The 15048-nt window shown below is 49.8% G+C and overlaps 1 protein-coding gene across 1 annotated transcript in view; it reads left to right on the top strand.

Annotated features, from left to right (window-relative positions):
* Positions 1 to 12310: 12310 nt before the first annotated feature.
* The window catches only part of HS6ST3 (heparan sulfate 6-O-sulfotransferase 3), a 607648-nt gene continuing 604910 nt past the window's right edge, over positions 12311 to 15048 (top strand). Inside the window, exon 1 of the mRNA XM_028526754.2 lies at positions 12311 to 13687. Coding sequence (XP_028382555.1) covers positions 12984 to 13687 — 704 coding nt within the window. The 5' untranslated portion in view covers positions 12311 to 12983. The remainder of the gene's footprint in view (positions 13688 to 15048) is intronic.

Here is a 15048-nt window from a genome sequence, read left to right as displayed (position 1 = left end):
CCACGGCCTAGGTGTGCGCCTCTGGGCTGGCCTCCAGCTGACCGTTGTGGGGCTGTGTTTTTCCTCCATCAGACTAGTTGGGGCCAGAACAGGGATGGCAAAATGGCAGGAATAGCCTGGGAATGGGGAATGGGATGGAAGTGAGGAAACATGAACAGAAAAAACTAATCTAAATTGACATAATACGGCTGCCACCTGTGTTCACCTCAGGACGGTCCATCCATCACTCTATCTATTCATTCTCTCAAAATTCATTTGTGCTTGAATGGACCACAGTACGAATTCTTTTTCTAAACAGTGTTATTTATTTTTCCCTCCTCTCTTTCTTTTATTTCCCTTCCTTTCCCTCTTCCTCCCTTCCTTCCTTCCTTCCTTCCTTCCTTCTTCCCTCCCACCCTCCCTTCTTCCCTCCCCTCCCCTTCCTTCCTTCCTTCCTTCTTTCCTTCCTTCCTTCCTTCCTTCCTTCCTTCCTTCCTTCCTTCCTTCCTTCTATAACCTCATTCATTAATTCCAAGTATCTACCCAAACAATTAACCAGCTAATACTTTATTATGTACCAGACACTGGGCCACTGTATTATTTTTCTATTATAACACAAACACAGCAGTCTGAAACAGCCCAGCTTGTAGGTCATAGCTCTGTAAGGCCATCGGTCAAGGCATCTCACAGCTGGGTTGCCTGCGCAGGGGTTTACCATGCTGAAATCGGGGTATCAGCTCAGCTGACTGCTTGTCTGGGGATGGCGAGGAACCAGACTGGTTCAGGTTTGGGCAGAATTTGGTTCCTCGAGGCTGTGTGGTTGAGGTCTTGTTGGTTACAGACCAGGGACAGCTCTCAGCTCCTTGAGGCCGCCTGTCGTTTGCGTCCATGCGGTCCCCACGAGCCGTCCACAGCATGATTATTGCCACTTCTTTCAAATCCGCAGGAATGAACCTTTCTGACCTCTTTCCTTACAGTCAGCTGGAAAAAGCTTTCTGCTTTTAAAGGGCTCGGGTCTAATCAGGATTACCGCCCTTTGCCCCATAACACAGCACAGTCACAGCTTCTGCCCACACCCAGCAGGATGGGGTCGCAGAGGGGCGAGGGTCACCAGGAGCCCCCCGGGATTCTGCCTACCTCAGGCTACATGAATACAGATACCAGCAGCCGATAGTGCCTGCCTACAAGGAGTTCACAATCTAGCTGATGAGTCAGTCATATAAACATAATTTAAATCCACCATGTAGCAATAGAGTTCCATACTTGTAATGAGGTGGAACAGAAGAAGGCATATTTAACTGTACCTGCCACGGAAAGATGCCAGAGAATTAAAATCACTCTGTGGAAGAGATGTTTCAGCCGGGTGTGGAAGGGCAAGCTGGATCATCAGGTGGAGGGGGCGTGGAAGGATATTCCTGACGGAAACGGTTACCGGGAAAGGAATGGTGTCCGTGGCGGGGCGGGGCGGGTCTCGGCCACACGTGTAATGGAGAGAGAAAAAGGCGCTGACAGTTGAGTCCGGACAGACAGCATGTAGAGATAAGCTGTCGAACGGGAGCTGGTAAAAAATCCCCGGGAAGGGCTCCTGTCAAGGGCCTAATGTTGGCTTGGACTCTTTGTAAGCAGACAAACCCCCCCAGCCCACCCCCCTCAGGGGGGTCCCTGATGTGGATGAGAAGCTGTCGAGGGCAGGACGTCATCATTTCGTTGCGCTCCACCATGCTGTGCTTTCAATAAAGAGAGCTCACCGATTCCCAGTCAGGGCATATGCCTGGGTTGCAGGTCATGACCCCCAGCAACCGCACATTGATGTTTCTCTCTCTCTCTCTCCCTCCCTCCCTCCCTTCCCTCTCTAAAAATAAATAAATAAAATCTTTAAAAAAATTTTAAAAAAGAGAGAACTCACAAGGAGGTGCAGAAAGATGTTGCAGTTTCCTGGTTTTCAGGGGAAGGAGGTATTTTTGCATTTGCTGCATTCGGACAGCACCTTAGAGTTAGACACTTAAATGGTGTATCAGTACCTTATACAATCATGAGAACAACATTTAACCGACAATAGTTGGGAAGAATGGCATTAAATCGGTGAGTGCCATTTACGGGAAAGAGGGATCAGCAGACAGCCACGCTCAAAATGAAAGAGCAACAGTTTCAGTATATTTTTTTGTGCAAAAATGCATATTGAATTCGGGTGTCTGGAGCACGGTTAAGAATTAATAGGGTGAAAAAAAATCTGTGTTACAGCACGATTTTAAAAACAAATGCTTTAATTAATTGAATAAAAATGAGTTTGCATGTCTGAGGTTATAAGCAGGCTTTGACTTGGGTTTGGGTAAGCACGTTTATAGCTACATTAAATTTTTTTTTTACATTTAGAATATACATTCTCAATAAAATAGAAAAATAGGACAATAATGAGCAGAACCCAAAGTCTTAAGAAAATGCTTGGAAGACAGTAAGTATTTACTACCTGATTTCAGGGAAGAATAGAAGTACATTATAAAAGCTTTGAAATAATAAGATTCTATATAATAACCATTAGAAGGTAACAAGCATAATTTTGCCCAATAGCTAATATACTTCCATGACAAGGTGACCAGTCTTTTTTGATAAATGTGTGTGTGTGTGCGTGTGTGTATACACACACATGTATATATACAGCCACTGTTAATATAACAAGAATGGTTTGGGTGACATCAATGTAACCTGGCAGCCAAGGAGAGTGGACTGGAATGCACATGTGTGAACAATGAGGACTTCACTGTACTAGTCAGTGGGAGTGGTAGATGCTGTTGAGTGAGCCTGTGTACTGTGTGGCCATCGAATTCAAAATGCCTGACCTAGTAGAGCAATGAATCTGCCTCACATTTTGCATTAAGCTTGAACATTCCTCTGGGGAAACTCTTCGGATGACTCAGAAGGCTGCAGCTATGGGCAACTGGTGATCGGCAGCTTCCTCACAAAAATGCACCTGCTCATGCATCACGTCTCATGCGCAGTTCTTTTGAAGAACCTCAGATCACTCAGGTGACTCAGCACCTGCTACAGCCCAGATTTGTTGCCCTGTGACTTCTGGCTTTTCCCAACACTAAAATCACCTCTGAAAGGGAAGAGATTTCAGACCATTAATGAGGTTCAGGAAAATACAATGGGGCAGCCGATGGCAATTGGGAGAACTATGTGAGGTCCCAAGGTGCCACCTTGGAAGGGGACTGTGGTGTCACTGTCCTATGTACAATGTTTCTTGTATCTGATATCTTCTACACTAAATGTCTCTGTTTTTCATAGTACATGGCTGGATACTTTCTGGAGAACTTTGCTTGTGTATAGTACAATTCATCAGATCCTGGGAACTGCATTTGAAATGGTAGCAACAGGTCAGACTGAAACGAATGTTACCAGTCGTAGGAACAGAATTGAATGACTCGTCAAAGGAGTCATCGCTCACTTCACCTTAGATGAGACGTGAGCAAGAAGTGTCGAGGGTGGAAGGACAGTACCTGATGCAAGTGAGTTTGTGGGCACCCATCTGGCAGTCCACACGGAGAGCGTGGTGACTTTTTAACTTGCTCCAAGAACACTTATTCAGATGTCTATTGAGTGTGGAGCCCTGTGCTAATCGTATTGAAAAGAGTCCTACTTAAAGTCCGCTCTCAGAGAACATTCAGATCGTCTGTGTTTCTACTCTGTTGGAAAGTGCCATCCTAACAGAGCAGAGGACCGCCGCCTGCACGGTCCCTCAGAGCCTGCGGTAGATGTTTGATCTCTCAGGACACACAGAGATAGAGACTGTCCAAGTAAGAAATATCCAGACCTGTCCAGACGTTTTATCAGAGTTTACTTGAGCCAAACTGATAACGTAGGCCAGGGAACAAATTCTCAAATGCTCCAAAGAATAACAGTTTTGCAGCTTCTTTCATGCATTTGAAACTAAGGAGGGAACACGAGGGAGATTACGTGAAGGTGGGAGAGAGCAACCCAGGCGTGGGATCACAGGATTGTTAAGATGATGTGCTCTCTCGGGGTTCTGAAAGGAGGCATTTCAAAGGCGTGCTAACCTGGATGCATAGGAGCGTTGGACGGGGCTTGCTTAAGGCCAAGATAAACCTTTTAGTAAAGAAGTTACAGGCCTGGGGCAGGACTGCCATACCTGCCCAATTAGGAATTTATAATCAGATCATGCTATGAGGTTACTTTCCAGAGACCCCCCTTTTTTGCTACCCATAAGATATCTATCTATCTATCTATCTATCTATCATCTAGAGAGAGAGTAGTTTATATATATAAATATATGTGTATATATACATATGTGTATAAATATATATTTATATGTGTATGTGTATATACACACACACATACACACATATAGAGAGAGAGGCGGAGAGAGAGAAGAGGAGCATTGCAACACAATTAATCATACAAAACATTAAAAAAGAGAAAATAGTCTTTATAAAATATAGACTATTACAGACTTCTACTGAGCCTTTTCTTTTCAAAGCTAATAATTAAACTAAGGTTATCTGTCTTGCTGCAGAAAAATGGAAGTACCTTTTTAAAGCCTGCTTCCTTCAAATGGAATCTAAATGTTCTGAAGCTCAAACCCATTTGAGAAACGCAAACATTTTAATTTGCCCAGAGAACTAATAATGATCTGCACTGACTTCTGCTTCAGTCCTTTTTCTGTTCACCCTCCCTCATCAACGGAATCCCCACACAGGGTGCTTCCGCCCAGGACACTCTGGGTCGTCTTCAACGTCCTCCCCTCCTACCCCTTCCTGGTCAGTCCCTCGAAGCTAGTGATTCTACCTCCGGAATACATCTCAAATGTCCGCTCTTTGGTTCTACTGCTGTTCCTTTTGTTTGTCTCATTTCTCTCTTGCACTGTAGTAAGGGTTTACTTAGTCTCTCACAGATTTTTTTTTCATCAAATATTTCTACAGCACTCACTGCTATGTGTTACCGATTTATTTTTTTAATTTTTTAAAAGATTTTATTTATTTTTATTTTTAGAGAGGGAAGAGAGGGAGAAAGAGAGAGAGAGAAACATCAATGTGCGGTTGCTGGGGGCTGTGGCCTGCAACCCAGACATTTGCCCCGACTGGGAATCGAACCTGCGATGGTTTGGTTCGCAGCCCGCGCTCAATCCACTGAGCTACGCCAGCCAGGTCCGATTTATTAAAGCCAGCACAATTTCGTCTCCTGTCCCGTCATAGCTGAGCTCCGGATCCTGTATTCAGCTATATATTCCGTATCTCCATGGAGCTGTCTCATTAGTTGTCGGCATCTCCCGTCTCCAAAGCAGAACTCAGAATTCACTCCTCCCGCCTCCCCAGCCTCCCAGTTGGTTTATCTCCCAAGTCGCCCTTGTTCAGTAAATAGAACTGCCAGCCCTCCAGGGGCTCACGTGATAAACCTCACAATCATCTCTGATTTGTCCCTCGCTTACTCCTCCCCACCCAATCTTTCGGTCAGCCCCATTGATTTGGCTTCTAACATCTATCTTGAATCAGCCCCTTCTCTCCATCTGTGAATCAGACCGCCTGGTTCAACTCCAAACACTGCCACCTACTGGCTGCTCTGTGACCTTGGCCAACTACTGTCTCCTAAGTCTTGGTTTCAAATACAAAACCAGACTTTTTTTTTTAAACCTTTCTCTTTTTTTTTCTTAAAGATTTTATTTATTTTTAGAGAGAGAAGGGAGGGAGAAAGAGAGAGAGAGAGAGAAACATCAATGTGTGGTTGCTGGGGGCCGTGGCCTGCAACCCAGGCATGTACCCTGACTGGGAGTCGAACCTGTGACACTTTGGTTCACAGCCCGCGCTCAGTCCACTGAGCTATGCCAGCCGGGGCCCAAAACCAGACTTTTTAAAGACAAAAATGGGTATCATTTAAAAAAATAATTCTAAAACATGGCTTTACCTAGCAAGAACCCAAATCTAAGAGAAAAATGTGTACTGATTTGGCCTTTTTTTCTACCCCAAACTGATTTACTTTGACGGGGAAGGGGGGAAGTTACTAGATTCTCAACTGGGGTGATATCAATGCCTAGGGGGTATTTGGGCTTCTCACAAAGATGAGGAGTTTTCACTGACATTTATTTGTTGACTGCATGATCGAATTGCCTTGCCTCCATGTGACTTTCAAATATTCTACTACTTTCATCAAAGGGATTAGCCTTGATGTTTAGTAGGGTTTCCAGACAGAAATTTTTTGAGATATATTATAGAGAAGTATCTTGACCTGACATTTAGAAAGAAAACCTGGCTCATTTATGAAAATCATGTTTCCTGTTTTCCTCCCTCCAAAAATCTGTAATTTTTCATCTCGGCTTCATTTCAGGATATTGCCCCCCCCCTTTTTTTTCTTATCCTATGTATATTTGTGAGTCAGGCCTATTTTTACTGATCCTACCATTGTTACTATTTTCAGTCCTCACCTGAGGATATGTTTATTGGTTTTAGAGAGAGAGGAAGGGAGAGAGAGAGATAGACAGAGAGGTGACAGAGAAACATCGATGGGTCACCTCCCTCATGTGCCCTGACCATGGGTCAAACTCACAACACCTTTTTTTTGGTGTAAGGGATGGTGCTCCAACCAACTCAGCCACCTGGCCAACGCTCCTACCATTATTTTTAATTCTAGTATCCACTAACACCTCTGCCCTCCCAATCTCCTCTTGAAAGGGGTGGATTCTATTATATTCAAAGGATACTTCAGAGACAAAGATTCCACTACCCTATGTTGCCTACTGTGGTCCGGTCTGAGCACGCACGCGTTGAAATCCAGTGTTCTATTACTAGTTGCTTTCTTTTTATATATTCTTTACATCACAATTAGGGTGTTATATGAATTCTTTCGAAATAATGTGTATAGGTAGGTTCTATTTTCTATCCCATTTACCTTGGGATTATTAAAGGATTATTTCAAAAATATTTCAAAATACATTCAACAAAAACCAGTGCGGGGTCTGAAGGGGTTGAGCCAGTGACTGAGTGGCAAACACGCCCCTCAGAAAAGGCCTCCGAGGAGCCGAAGGGGCTGGCAGCCGTAAAGGGCAGAGACCCGTCGACTAAGAGGCAGATCACGTGGACATGACGGATGAGGCGCCAGCAGGGCAGGGGAAGACCCGGCAGAAACCAAAGCCCACACCCGGGTCCAGCGGAGCCTCACTGTGCATCCGGGCTGGGGGTGGGGGTGGGGGGGGGCGAGGGGCGGGTGGAAGCTCTGTGCAGAGAAGAGGAAACTCCCACAGACCACATCTCCTTCAGCCGGTGCGAAATGCGACATAACCCCCCTTAGCTGAAGGTCACCCCAGAGAAAGACAAAGAGGAAAGGGAGAGGGGAGGCACAGACTTGAACATTGACCCCAAAGAGACGGAGGCCAACTGAGACGTGACTGAGTTAAGGTGGATACTTTCCACTCTTATCCATCCTCGGGAAATGGAATCTCGGAGGCAAAGTTTCGTTCTGTTAGTAGAAAATGAAGGACTTCATATCGGTCCATATCACATTTGTGGACTCATGAGTAGAAAGGACTTTCTTGCAAGCATCTGTTATATGTCTTGCCTGGAAAACAGCACTAGCCTCCCAGTTGGTTTCTCTGCTTTCTCTCTTCCTAATCCTAACCTATTCCTCGTGGAGCCGAGTGAGCTTTCCATACCCATTGGTTATACCTTTCCCTTGCTCAAAACTCCCAGTGGCTACAGTGCCTCCATTCTCGTGGCTCTGGAAGATCCGGCCCAAACACCTTCTCCTACATCCTCTCTCCACCTTGAGCCCGCCAAGGCCTTTCCCGCTCCGGAGACCTGGACCCTTGCTCTGCTGCTTGGAGAGCTCTTCTCGGGATGTTTGGTGTGGCCGGTTCCTCCCACTCCCTCAGGGCTCCGCCCCTTTGCCTCTGCACGACTGTCCTTTCTGACCGCCTCCTTCTCACCATCCTTGTCCTGGACTCTTTGGCACATGACCCTGCTTATTTACTCCGATGGCACTTGGAGCGGTTTCCGTTGGCATCCCGGTTGACGGTAACTCCACATTTCCAATTGTATAGGCCTCGGACCTCGACATCCTCTTCGGCTCCCCCTTCTCCCATTCCCCACATTCAACCCACCGGGAGACACGCGGATGGCTCTGTCTCGAGAGGCGGGTGCCTGACCACTTTCCACCGCCTCCTGTGCCACCACCCCATCTTGCTTGCGCCACTGGCATCTCTCACTTGGTTACAGAATGACCCCTCACCTGGCTTCCCTGCTTCTATGGTTGCCTCCTTACGGTGCATTCTCAGCGAAGCAGTCACAACGATCCTTTTAAAACTGTTCAATCCCTCTAGTGACGACCCATTTCTCCCAGAGTAGAATTCTTACCATGGGCCCGCCAGGCCCACCGGCTTTACCCTGCTGGCATTGAAACTCTTGAGGGGAAAAACATTGTGTTTATGGTTCACTGAAGTATTCCAAGTACCTGAAAATACCTCATGACGTAATAGGGGCTCAGTACGTGTGTCTTTGGATTAAATGAGTGAATACGGTTTACTGACTCATCGTGTGTTTTCCCACTGTTGGAATGTAAGACACACGAGGGCAGGGGCCTGACTGGTCTTGTTTAGCTTTGTAAACAAGGCACTCGGAAATGCACCTGGCATACAATAAGCGCTTGACAAGCTCTTGTTGAAGAGGTAAGTATTTACTCTGAAAAGATTCTGGTATCTTCTTACACTATATTAAGTTAATGAATCTGTTATGCATACAGGTAGCATAGTTCCTGTTCATCATGCATAGGCAGCTATTTATGGTGAATAAAGAGTGTTACACAATAAAGCAAAGAATACACTCTTCATATAATGGAACATCAAGGAAAGCAGTGTGTGGGGTTATGGCTCCCCCAAAGTTACAATCACGTAGTGAGCTGGAACACGTCTGGCGCACACCACTATTCTTTCTTCAGCTGCCCCTGCCTGTCCAAACTCTTGTGCTTAACTTCCTCGGGAAGAAGAAAGCCACTGCTTTGCTGGTTGTGTGCAAAACTGCTTACCGTGGGGGCTTTTTTTTTTTTTTTAGTTTGTTTACAAAGATGAAAAAAGTCATTTCCCTGTATAAGAGCAATCTGTATTCTTGAAGGGGAGATTCTCGCTGCCAATCACTTGCATAATCTATTTTGTTTCTCATCTGTGTTGGAGGGCATTCATATCTATATATTCTTGTGTGCAAATGTAGGGAATTCAAAACTATTCTCCGCGATCGTTTGGATTGTTAATCTCTCCAGGGTTTGCTCAACATGCTCAGAGGCAGTTTCTGGCACCGAAGGGAAAAGGGAGAAGTTGAGATGCAATTTTATCTCCCAATTGAACTTGATTAAATGGGGACCGTTCTAATCAAAAGTTTGAATCCTCGGGGAGTGCAGTGTTGTTAATGGGCTCGAGCATACTCGAGACGAGCAGGGAAGAGGAGTCCTGAAGTTGAGTCAGAGGAAGAAGCAGGCGAGAAAATAATTGTAGTAAAGCTTATTAAGGCATAAAATTAGGTGAACAAATTGCTTCGCAGATAGTGTTAGGCTCGTTGCGAGACTGGCAAGGGAAGGGGAAGAAAGCTCTTGGAAAACATTATTTTTTATTATTTTAATAATTTGTGTAGGAAATCGTAGTAGCTGCAATCTGTTAGCCAGTCACAACCGCCAGCTGGTGTCATCGTGGAGTAACGAGAGTAGGCTGAAGGCAAACATGTTTCCCTTTTCACCTGGAGAGCATTCAATTTCAGAAAATTCCTGTTTATTTTCACCTGAATGGGAGGTCTGCCCTGGTAGATAAGGAGGCCGGTTTATTGCATAATTTAAGAGCTTTGATTAGTTTCACGCCGAGTTCCACGACCCTGATAGGGAGACTACTCCTGGGACAGGGTTGGCATCACCGAAGTGACCTATCGTTAAAAATGAATAGCCGGGTCTATGCCTTAATCGATTGTGTCGTTTCCTGTTTCCCTGCCTTGTTTTCCCTGTGGTTCCCTCAGGGAAATGGTGGCCCTTCATGAGGTGTTTTTCTGAAAGGAAAAAAGAGATCTCCCGGGATAATGTTCTTGGAAGAGAGTAATAGGTGCACTTATTTATGGAAACACATTTTGTTAGCACCCTCACTGTTACATTGTTTGTGATAATGTTCTGTTCTGAAATTCCCCTGAATAATTTCTTTTGACAATGACATCATCATGTTACATGGCAGTCCCCTTTCCCTTTAACCCGGAAACTCACTGACTAAGTCCACAGTGTCACAGGCTGTAGAGATGGCTCAGCTTTGCCTTGAAGCCGGAGGGAAAAGGAAAGCAATTTTGTTGTTCTATTGCAATTGCATTGTCTCTCCCTGCCTCTTGACACGCAGGGTCTCTAGAGGGGAGGGAGGAAATTCTGGGCTCTGTTGTGGATGTTCAATGGATTTTTTTCAATGGCTGTTTGAATGAATTTCGGGGATATTAGAGGTTTCTAATCCTGGCTCTGCTCTCATCTCTCCCTTTCCTTGGTTGAGTTTCCTCATCTCTGAAATGGGACGCTATGCTCCTCCTGTCTCCTGAGTGTTGTTCTGAGGAGCAGAGGAGAAATGACCAGGGAAGTGCTTTCACCGTACAAATTGCCACCGGCACTCAGGCTACACATTTGTGCCGCCAGCAAAGGTTATGTTTATCCATGTGATTTCAAGGCACTTTAAAGAAAATGAGAAACTTCTCCAATCAAGTAATATAAAAATATGATCAATTTTTTTTCTTTGCTCAAGCAAACGTGTATATTTTAAAATAAGAGCACCATGAACTGGACGCATTCAGAAAATAATTCTTGGGTGTTTGGTTCTATTTCAAATTCTTGCTTGGGGGGAGTCATGGAATGCCATCAATAGGATTTTAAACTTTGACAGAAAAAGAATCAAGTGCAGATGAAAAAAAAAAAAAAAGCTGATTCATCTTACCCAGCACCTTCCTTACTAACGTGGGCCTTGCCGTGTCAGCAAGGGCAGGTTTGGGGTTGTTTATAGGGTTGAGAAGAGGAGAGGCAGCAGAGGAGGCAAGCTTTGCTGACACGACTCCCACCCGTGTGGAAGAAAAGGAACTTTCTATGGGCAAGCCTGAGTACCCCGGAAAGAGGTCTCGATCTCCACCGTGGTTGCGGAGGGGACAGTCTGACAAACGGGAGAGATGGGCACAGTGGCCCAGGAAGAGACAGGGACCTCCTAGACCTGCAGGGAGCCCAGGTGGGCACGTGGCTGACAGGGAGGTGTGGAAGGCCAGGTGTGGTTGACTGGCTTTGGCAGCGTGGCCAGCAGGGACGTCGTGGTGTGGGCCAGGGGGTCACACTGCATTGTCTTGACCTTTACTACACTGCCCCTCTCCGCTGGGGGCCAAGAAGGCCAGAGTTGACCCCAGTTGGATGGGACGCCCACCCATTATCTGAAAAACAGAAATCGTTATTCCATAAGGATTTGGTCCTCGGGTAAATGCACAATTTAGATGTTGAAAAACAAAGTTTTGGAAAACAGCTGCACGCAAAACAAGAGCTTCTTCAGCTCAAGAAGTAGGGGTGTATAAAAGCCTTCTCATCCACGTTGCGGGGGTGGGGGGAAGGGGTGAGCCTTGCACCTTTCGGAGCTCAGTGTGTGGACTAGAGCGATGAATTCAGGAGGTGACCCCTGAACTCCCCCGCCTGCCTGAGAGCCTGGCGGCTGTGGTGGGGAGGACCGTCTACCGCCGGGAGGCACGAGGTGCGCATGGAACACGCAGCCTGATTGGCACGCCGTGGGCGCCCACTGAGTAACGGCGCCCCTCCGTGAGTGGATGCAGCTGGAATAAAGTTGTGGAGTTGGACACAGCACGTTTGTGGTTCGGGAAGGACCGGAGGGAAACTCGAGCACCCGGGAGAGCGTCTCGGGGAGAAATGCAAAGCGGCCTGGGGCCAATTTCCCCGGCGGCTCACCGGGGACCAGCCTCCCCTCGCGGAGCCCTGTTTCGGTGAATCCGCCCGGTGGCGTGCAGGTGTAATCTCCGAGCACAGGCTGGCAGGTTCCTCTCCACTTTCAGCCCGAGACGGCTGCCGCCGCCGCGCGGTCTCAGCTCCGCGCCCGCGCCACGCTCTCCCGGCCTCCCCTCGCTCCGCCCGCGCCTTCCTCCCCAGTCTCGCCCGCCCGCCCGCTCGCGGCAGAAGGGATTCCCAGCGCCAGCTGCCTCCCGGAGCCCGGCGGAGCGGCGGGCTCCTCCCCTGGAAACTCCCCCGGGGCTGGGGCAGGCTGCGGCGCATGCTCCGTACCTAGGGCAGGTTTTCGCTGCGGGTAGCACGGCTCCTGTCACAGCGGCTGGCGGGTTGTGGCGGTGCCAGCCAGTGTGTGCGAGTGTGTCTGCGTGCCCGCGCCTGGGCGGACCGACCCGGAGCGGCGGTGCGACTCGCGAGGAGAGGCCGCTCCGCACGGGCGCCTGGCCCGCGGCCGCTGCGGGGGATCCGCTGCAAACTTGCGGCGGGCGCCGTCCGCCCTCGCTGCCTGGGCAGCCGGCACGCGTGCGGGGCGCGGTGCCCGCGGCCGGCCGGGGCGGCGGGGCCGGGCCGCGCCTTCGCCCTTGGCCAGCGCCCTGGCCAGCCTCATGCAGCCCCCGCGCTCGGGGCCGCAGCTGCCCGGCTGCCCGGGGCAGGTCCAGGACCGGAGCCGCTCCACCCAGCGCCTGAGCGCGGGCGGCGGGATGCCCCGCGTGGCCTGAGAGCGCGCCCGGCGCCCCGGCGGGAGCAGGAGGCGGCCCGAGCCGGGAGCTCCCGGGAGCGCAGGGCGCCCCGCGCCGCAGCCTCGACCGCACGCGCCGGCGCCCGCCTGCCCGTCTCCAGCGCCGGAGTGCTGCGGGGCCGCCAGCCAGCCGCACGTCTGGGCGTCAGGGGCATGGAGGATCGGCGGGCTCGGAGCCGCGCCCCTGAGTCCCCGAAACTTCCGAGCGGGCGCCCGTCTGCGCCGCTGCCGCCGCCGCCGCCGCTTTGCCTGCCGGCCTGAGAGCGGGACCATGGATGAAAGGTTCAACAAGTGGCTGCTGACGCCGGTGCTCACTCTCCTCTTCGTGGTCATCATGTACCAGTACGTGTCCCCCTCCTGCACCAGCTCCTGCGCCAACTTCGGGGAGCCGCCCCGCGCGGGGGAGGCCGGCCAGCCCGCCGCCGCCGCCGCCCGCCGGGCACAGGCGCCGCTCGAAGACCGGGAGCGGCGGCCCCAGCTGCCCCCGCCACCCCGGGGACCGCCCGAGGGGGTTCGGGGGGCCGTGGCGCCGGAAGACGAGGACGAGGAGCCCGGGGACCCGGAGGAGGAGGGGGAGACAGAGGAGGAAGAGGAGCCGGACCCCGAGGCCCCGGACAACGGCTCTCTGCCCCGGTTCGTGCCGCGTTTCAACTTCACCCTGAAGGACCTGACCCGCTTCGTGGATTTCAACATCAAAGGGCGCGACGTGATCGTGTTCCTGCACATCCAGAAGACCGGGGGCACCACGTTCGGCCGGCACCTGGTGAAGAACATCCGCCTGGAGCAGCCGTGTAGCTGCAAGGCGGGCCAGAAGAAGTGCACCTGCCACCGGCCCGGCAAGAAGGAGACGTGGCTCTTCTCGCGCTTCTCCACCGGCTGGAGCTGCGGGCTGCACGCCGACTGGACGGAGCTCACCAACTGCGTGCCGGCCATCATGGAGAAAAAAGACTTTCCCCGCAACCACAGCCACACCAGGTACCGTCCCCTGCCCCCCTCCGGCTTCCCGCCCCCTCCCCGACCTTCTCCCCGCAGCAGCAGCCGGGACCTCTGGCGGTGCAGCTCTGCCTGGGCGGGCTCGGTACTTCTCCCTGCGTCTTCCCGCGGTTGGGGCAGAGGCTTTGGGAGCGGGGACCGGAAGCCTCTGGACAAGTGCCCTGGTCTTGAACTCTGTCCTGCCCCGCCCTCATCCTTCCCGCCACCCCCCTCTCACCTTCAGAGGTGTCCCGGGCCGCCCTGTGTGCCCTTCCTTGTGCCTAGCACGGTGTGGCGCCCCTCAGAGTGGAGGCTTGGAAAAGCCTGGAGGGGCAGGGAGGCCTGCGTCCTATGAACCAGGCCAATAGAATCTTGTGCTTAAGTTCTGTGAGTGGAAGCCCAAACCGAGGGAAAGGCTGGGGAGTTTTCCAGGCCAGGTGAGGCTGGAGAGAGGAGCCTAATTCTTCTGTACGTGGCCTTTGGGTGCGGGCTCACCAGCTCAGGAAACAGCCCTCTTGATGGCACTTTGAAGGTACAAGTTCAAATTTCTGCGCTACCTTGATAACCCTAATGCTGGAGATGGTTTTTTTTTTTTTTTTGCTGCTGAGCAATGCCAGGGTTCTGCCTCCTGCTGTTCTCAGCAGATGCCTGCTTCCCCCCCAGGGCCAATCCATCCATCAACTCGTCCGTCACACAAGTGTTTGTTGAATGCCTCTGGTGTGCCTGGCAATGTGCTGGATGCTAAGTGCATACAAAGATATAACAAGTAACATCCCTTCCTTTCAAGATAGCATGGCCTTCCTCCCCCTCCCCCCCGTTAAATAGTAATACTGCTGAGAATTAGGAAAGTTTGACATCTTAATAGCCAGTAAAACTGCTTACATTATTAACATCCTTTGAGAGAGGCACAGGCTTAAGAATTTGGTTGAATGTTCTTTCTGCCCATTGCAATTTGAAGATTAATCTGACATGCTTGCTCAAGGGACTGAAATATTAAAAGCTTGGAACACTAGTTTATTGAAGTTTTTATCTCAAAGGTTTCAAACAATTTGGTGTATGGAGATAGGAATTTAAAAACCCAAGCTCAGTCTGTGGATACCAGAGAGCTTTTTGCATTTGACATTATGGAAAAGCTTCGTTTACTGGCAGCTACCCAGATTCTGGAATTCACCGCCACTGAAGCATCTAATTCTACTTCATTTCTCCAAGAATGAGCAAAATTTCATTATGGGATTTTTTACTCTGGCAGTTTTTCAAATGCTTTCTCTCCTCCCTGCTCCTTTCCCTGTTTAATGGAAATTGGTTAGAATAAAAAAAATGGCTAGACTTGGAATGAAGGCATTAAAACTTCCTTAGTATATTTT

The sequence above is a fragment of the Phyllostomus discolor genome, chromosome 11 (genome assembly GCF_004126475.2).
Source record: "Phyllostomus discolor isolate MPI-MPIP mPhyDis1 chromosome 11, mPhyDis1.pri.v3, whole genome shotgun sequence".
In the NCBI taxonomy this organism is placed as follows: Eukaryota; Metazoa; Chordata; class Mammalia; order Chiroptera; family Phyllostomidae; genus Phyllostomus; species Phyllostomus discolor.
This window is presented reverse-complemented; position numbering and strand designations above follow the sequence as displayed.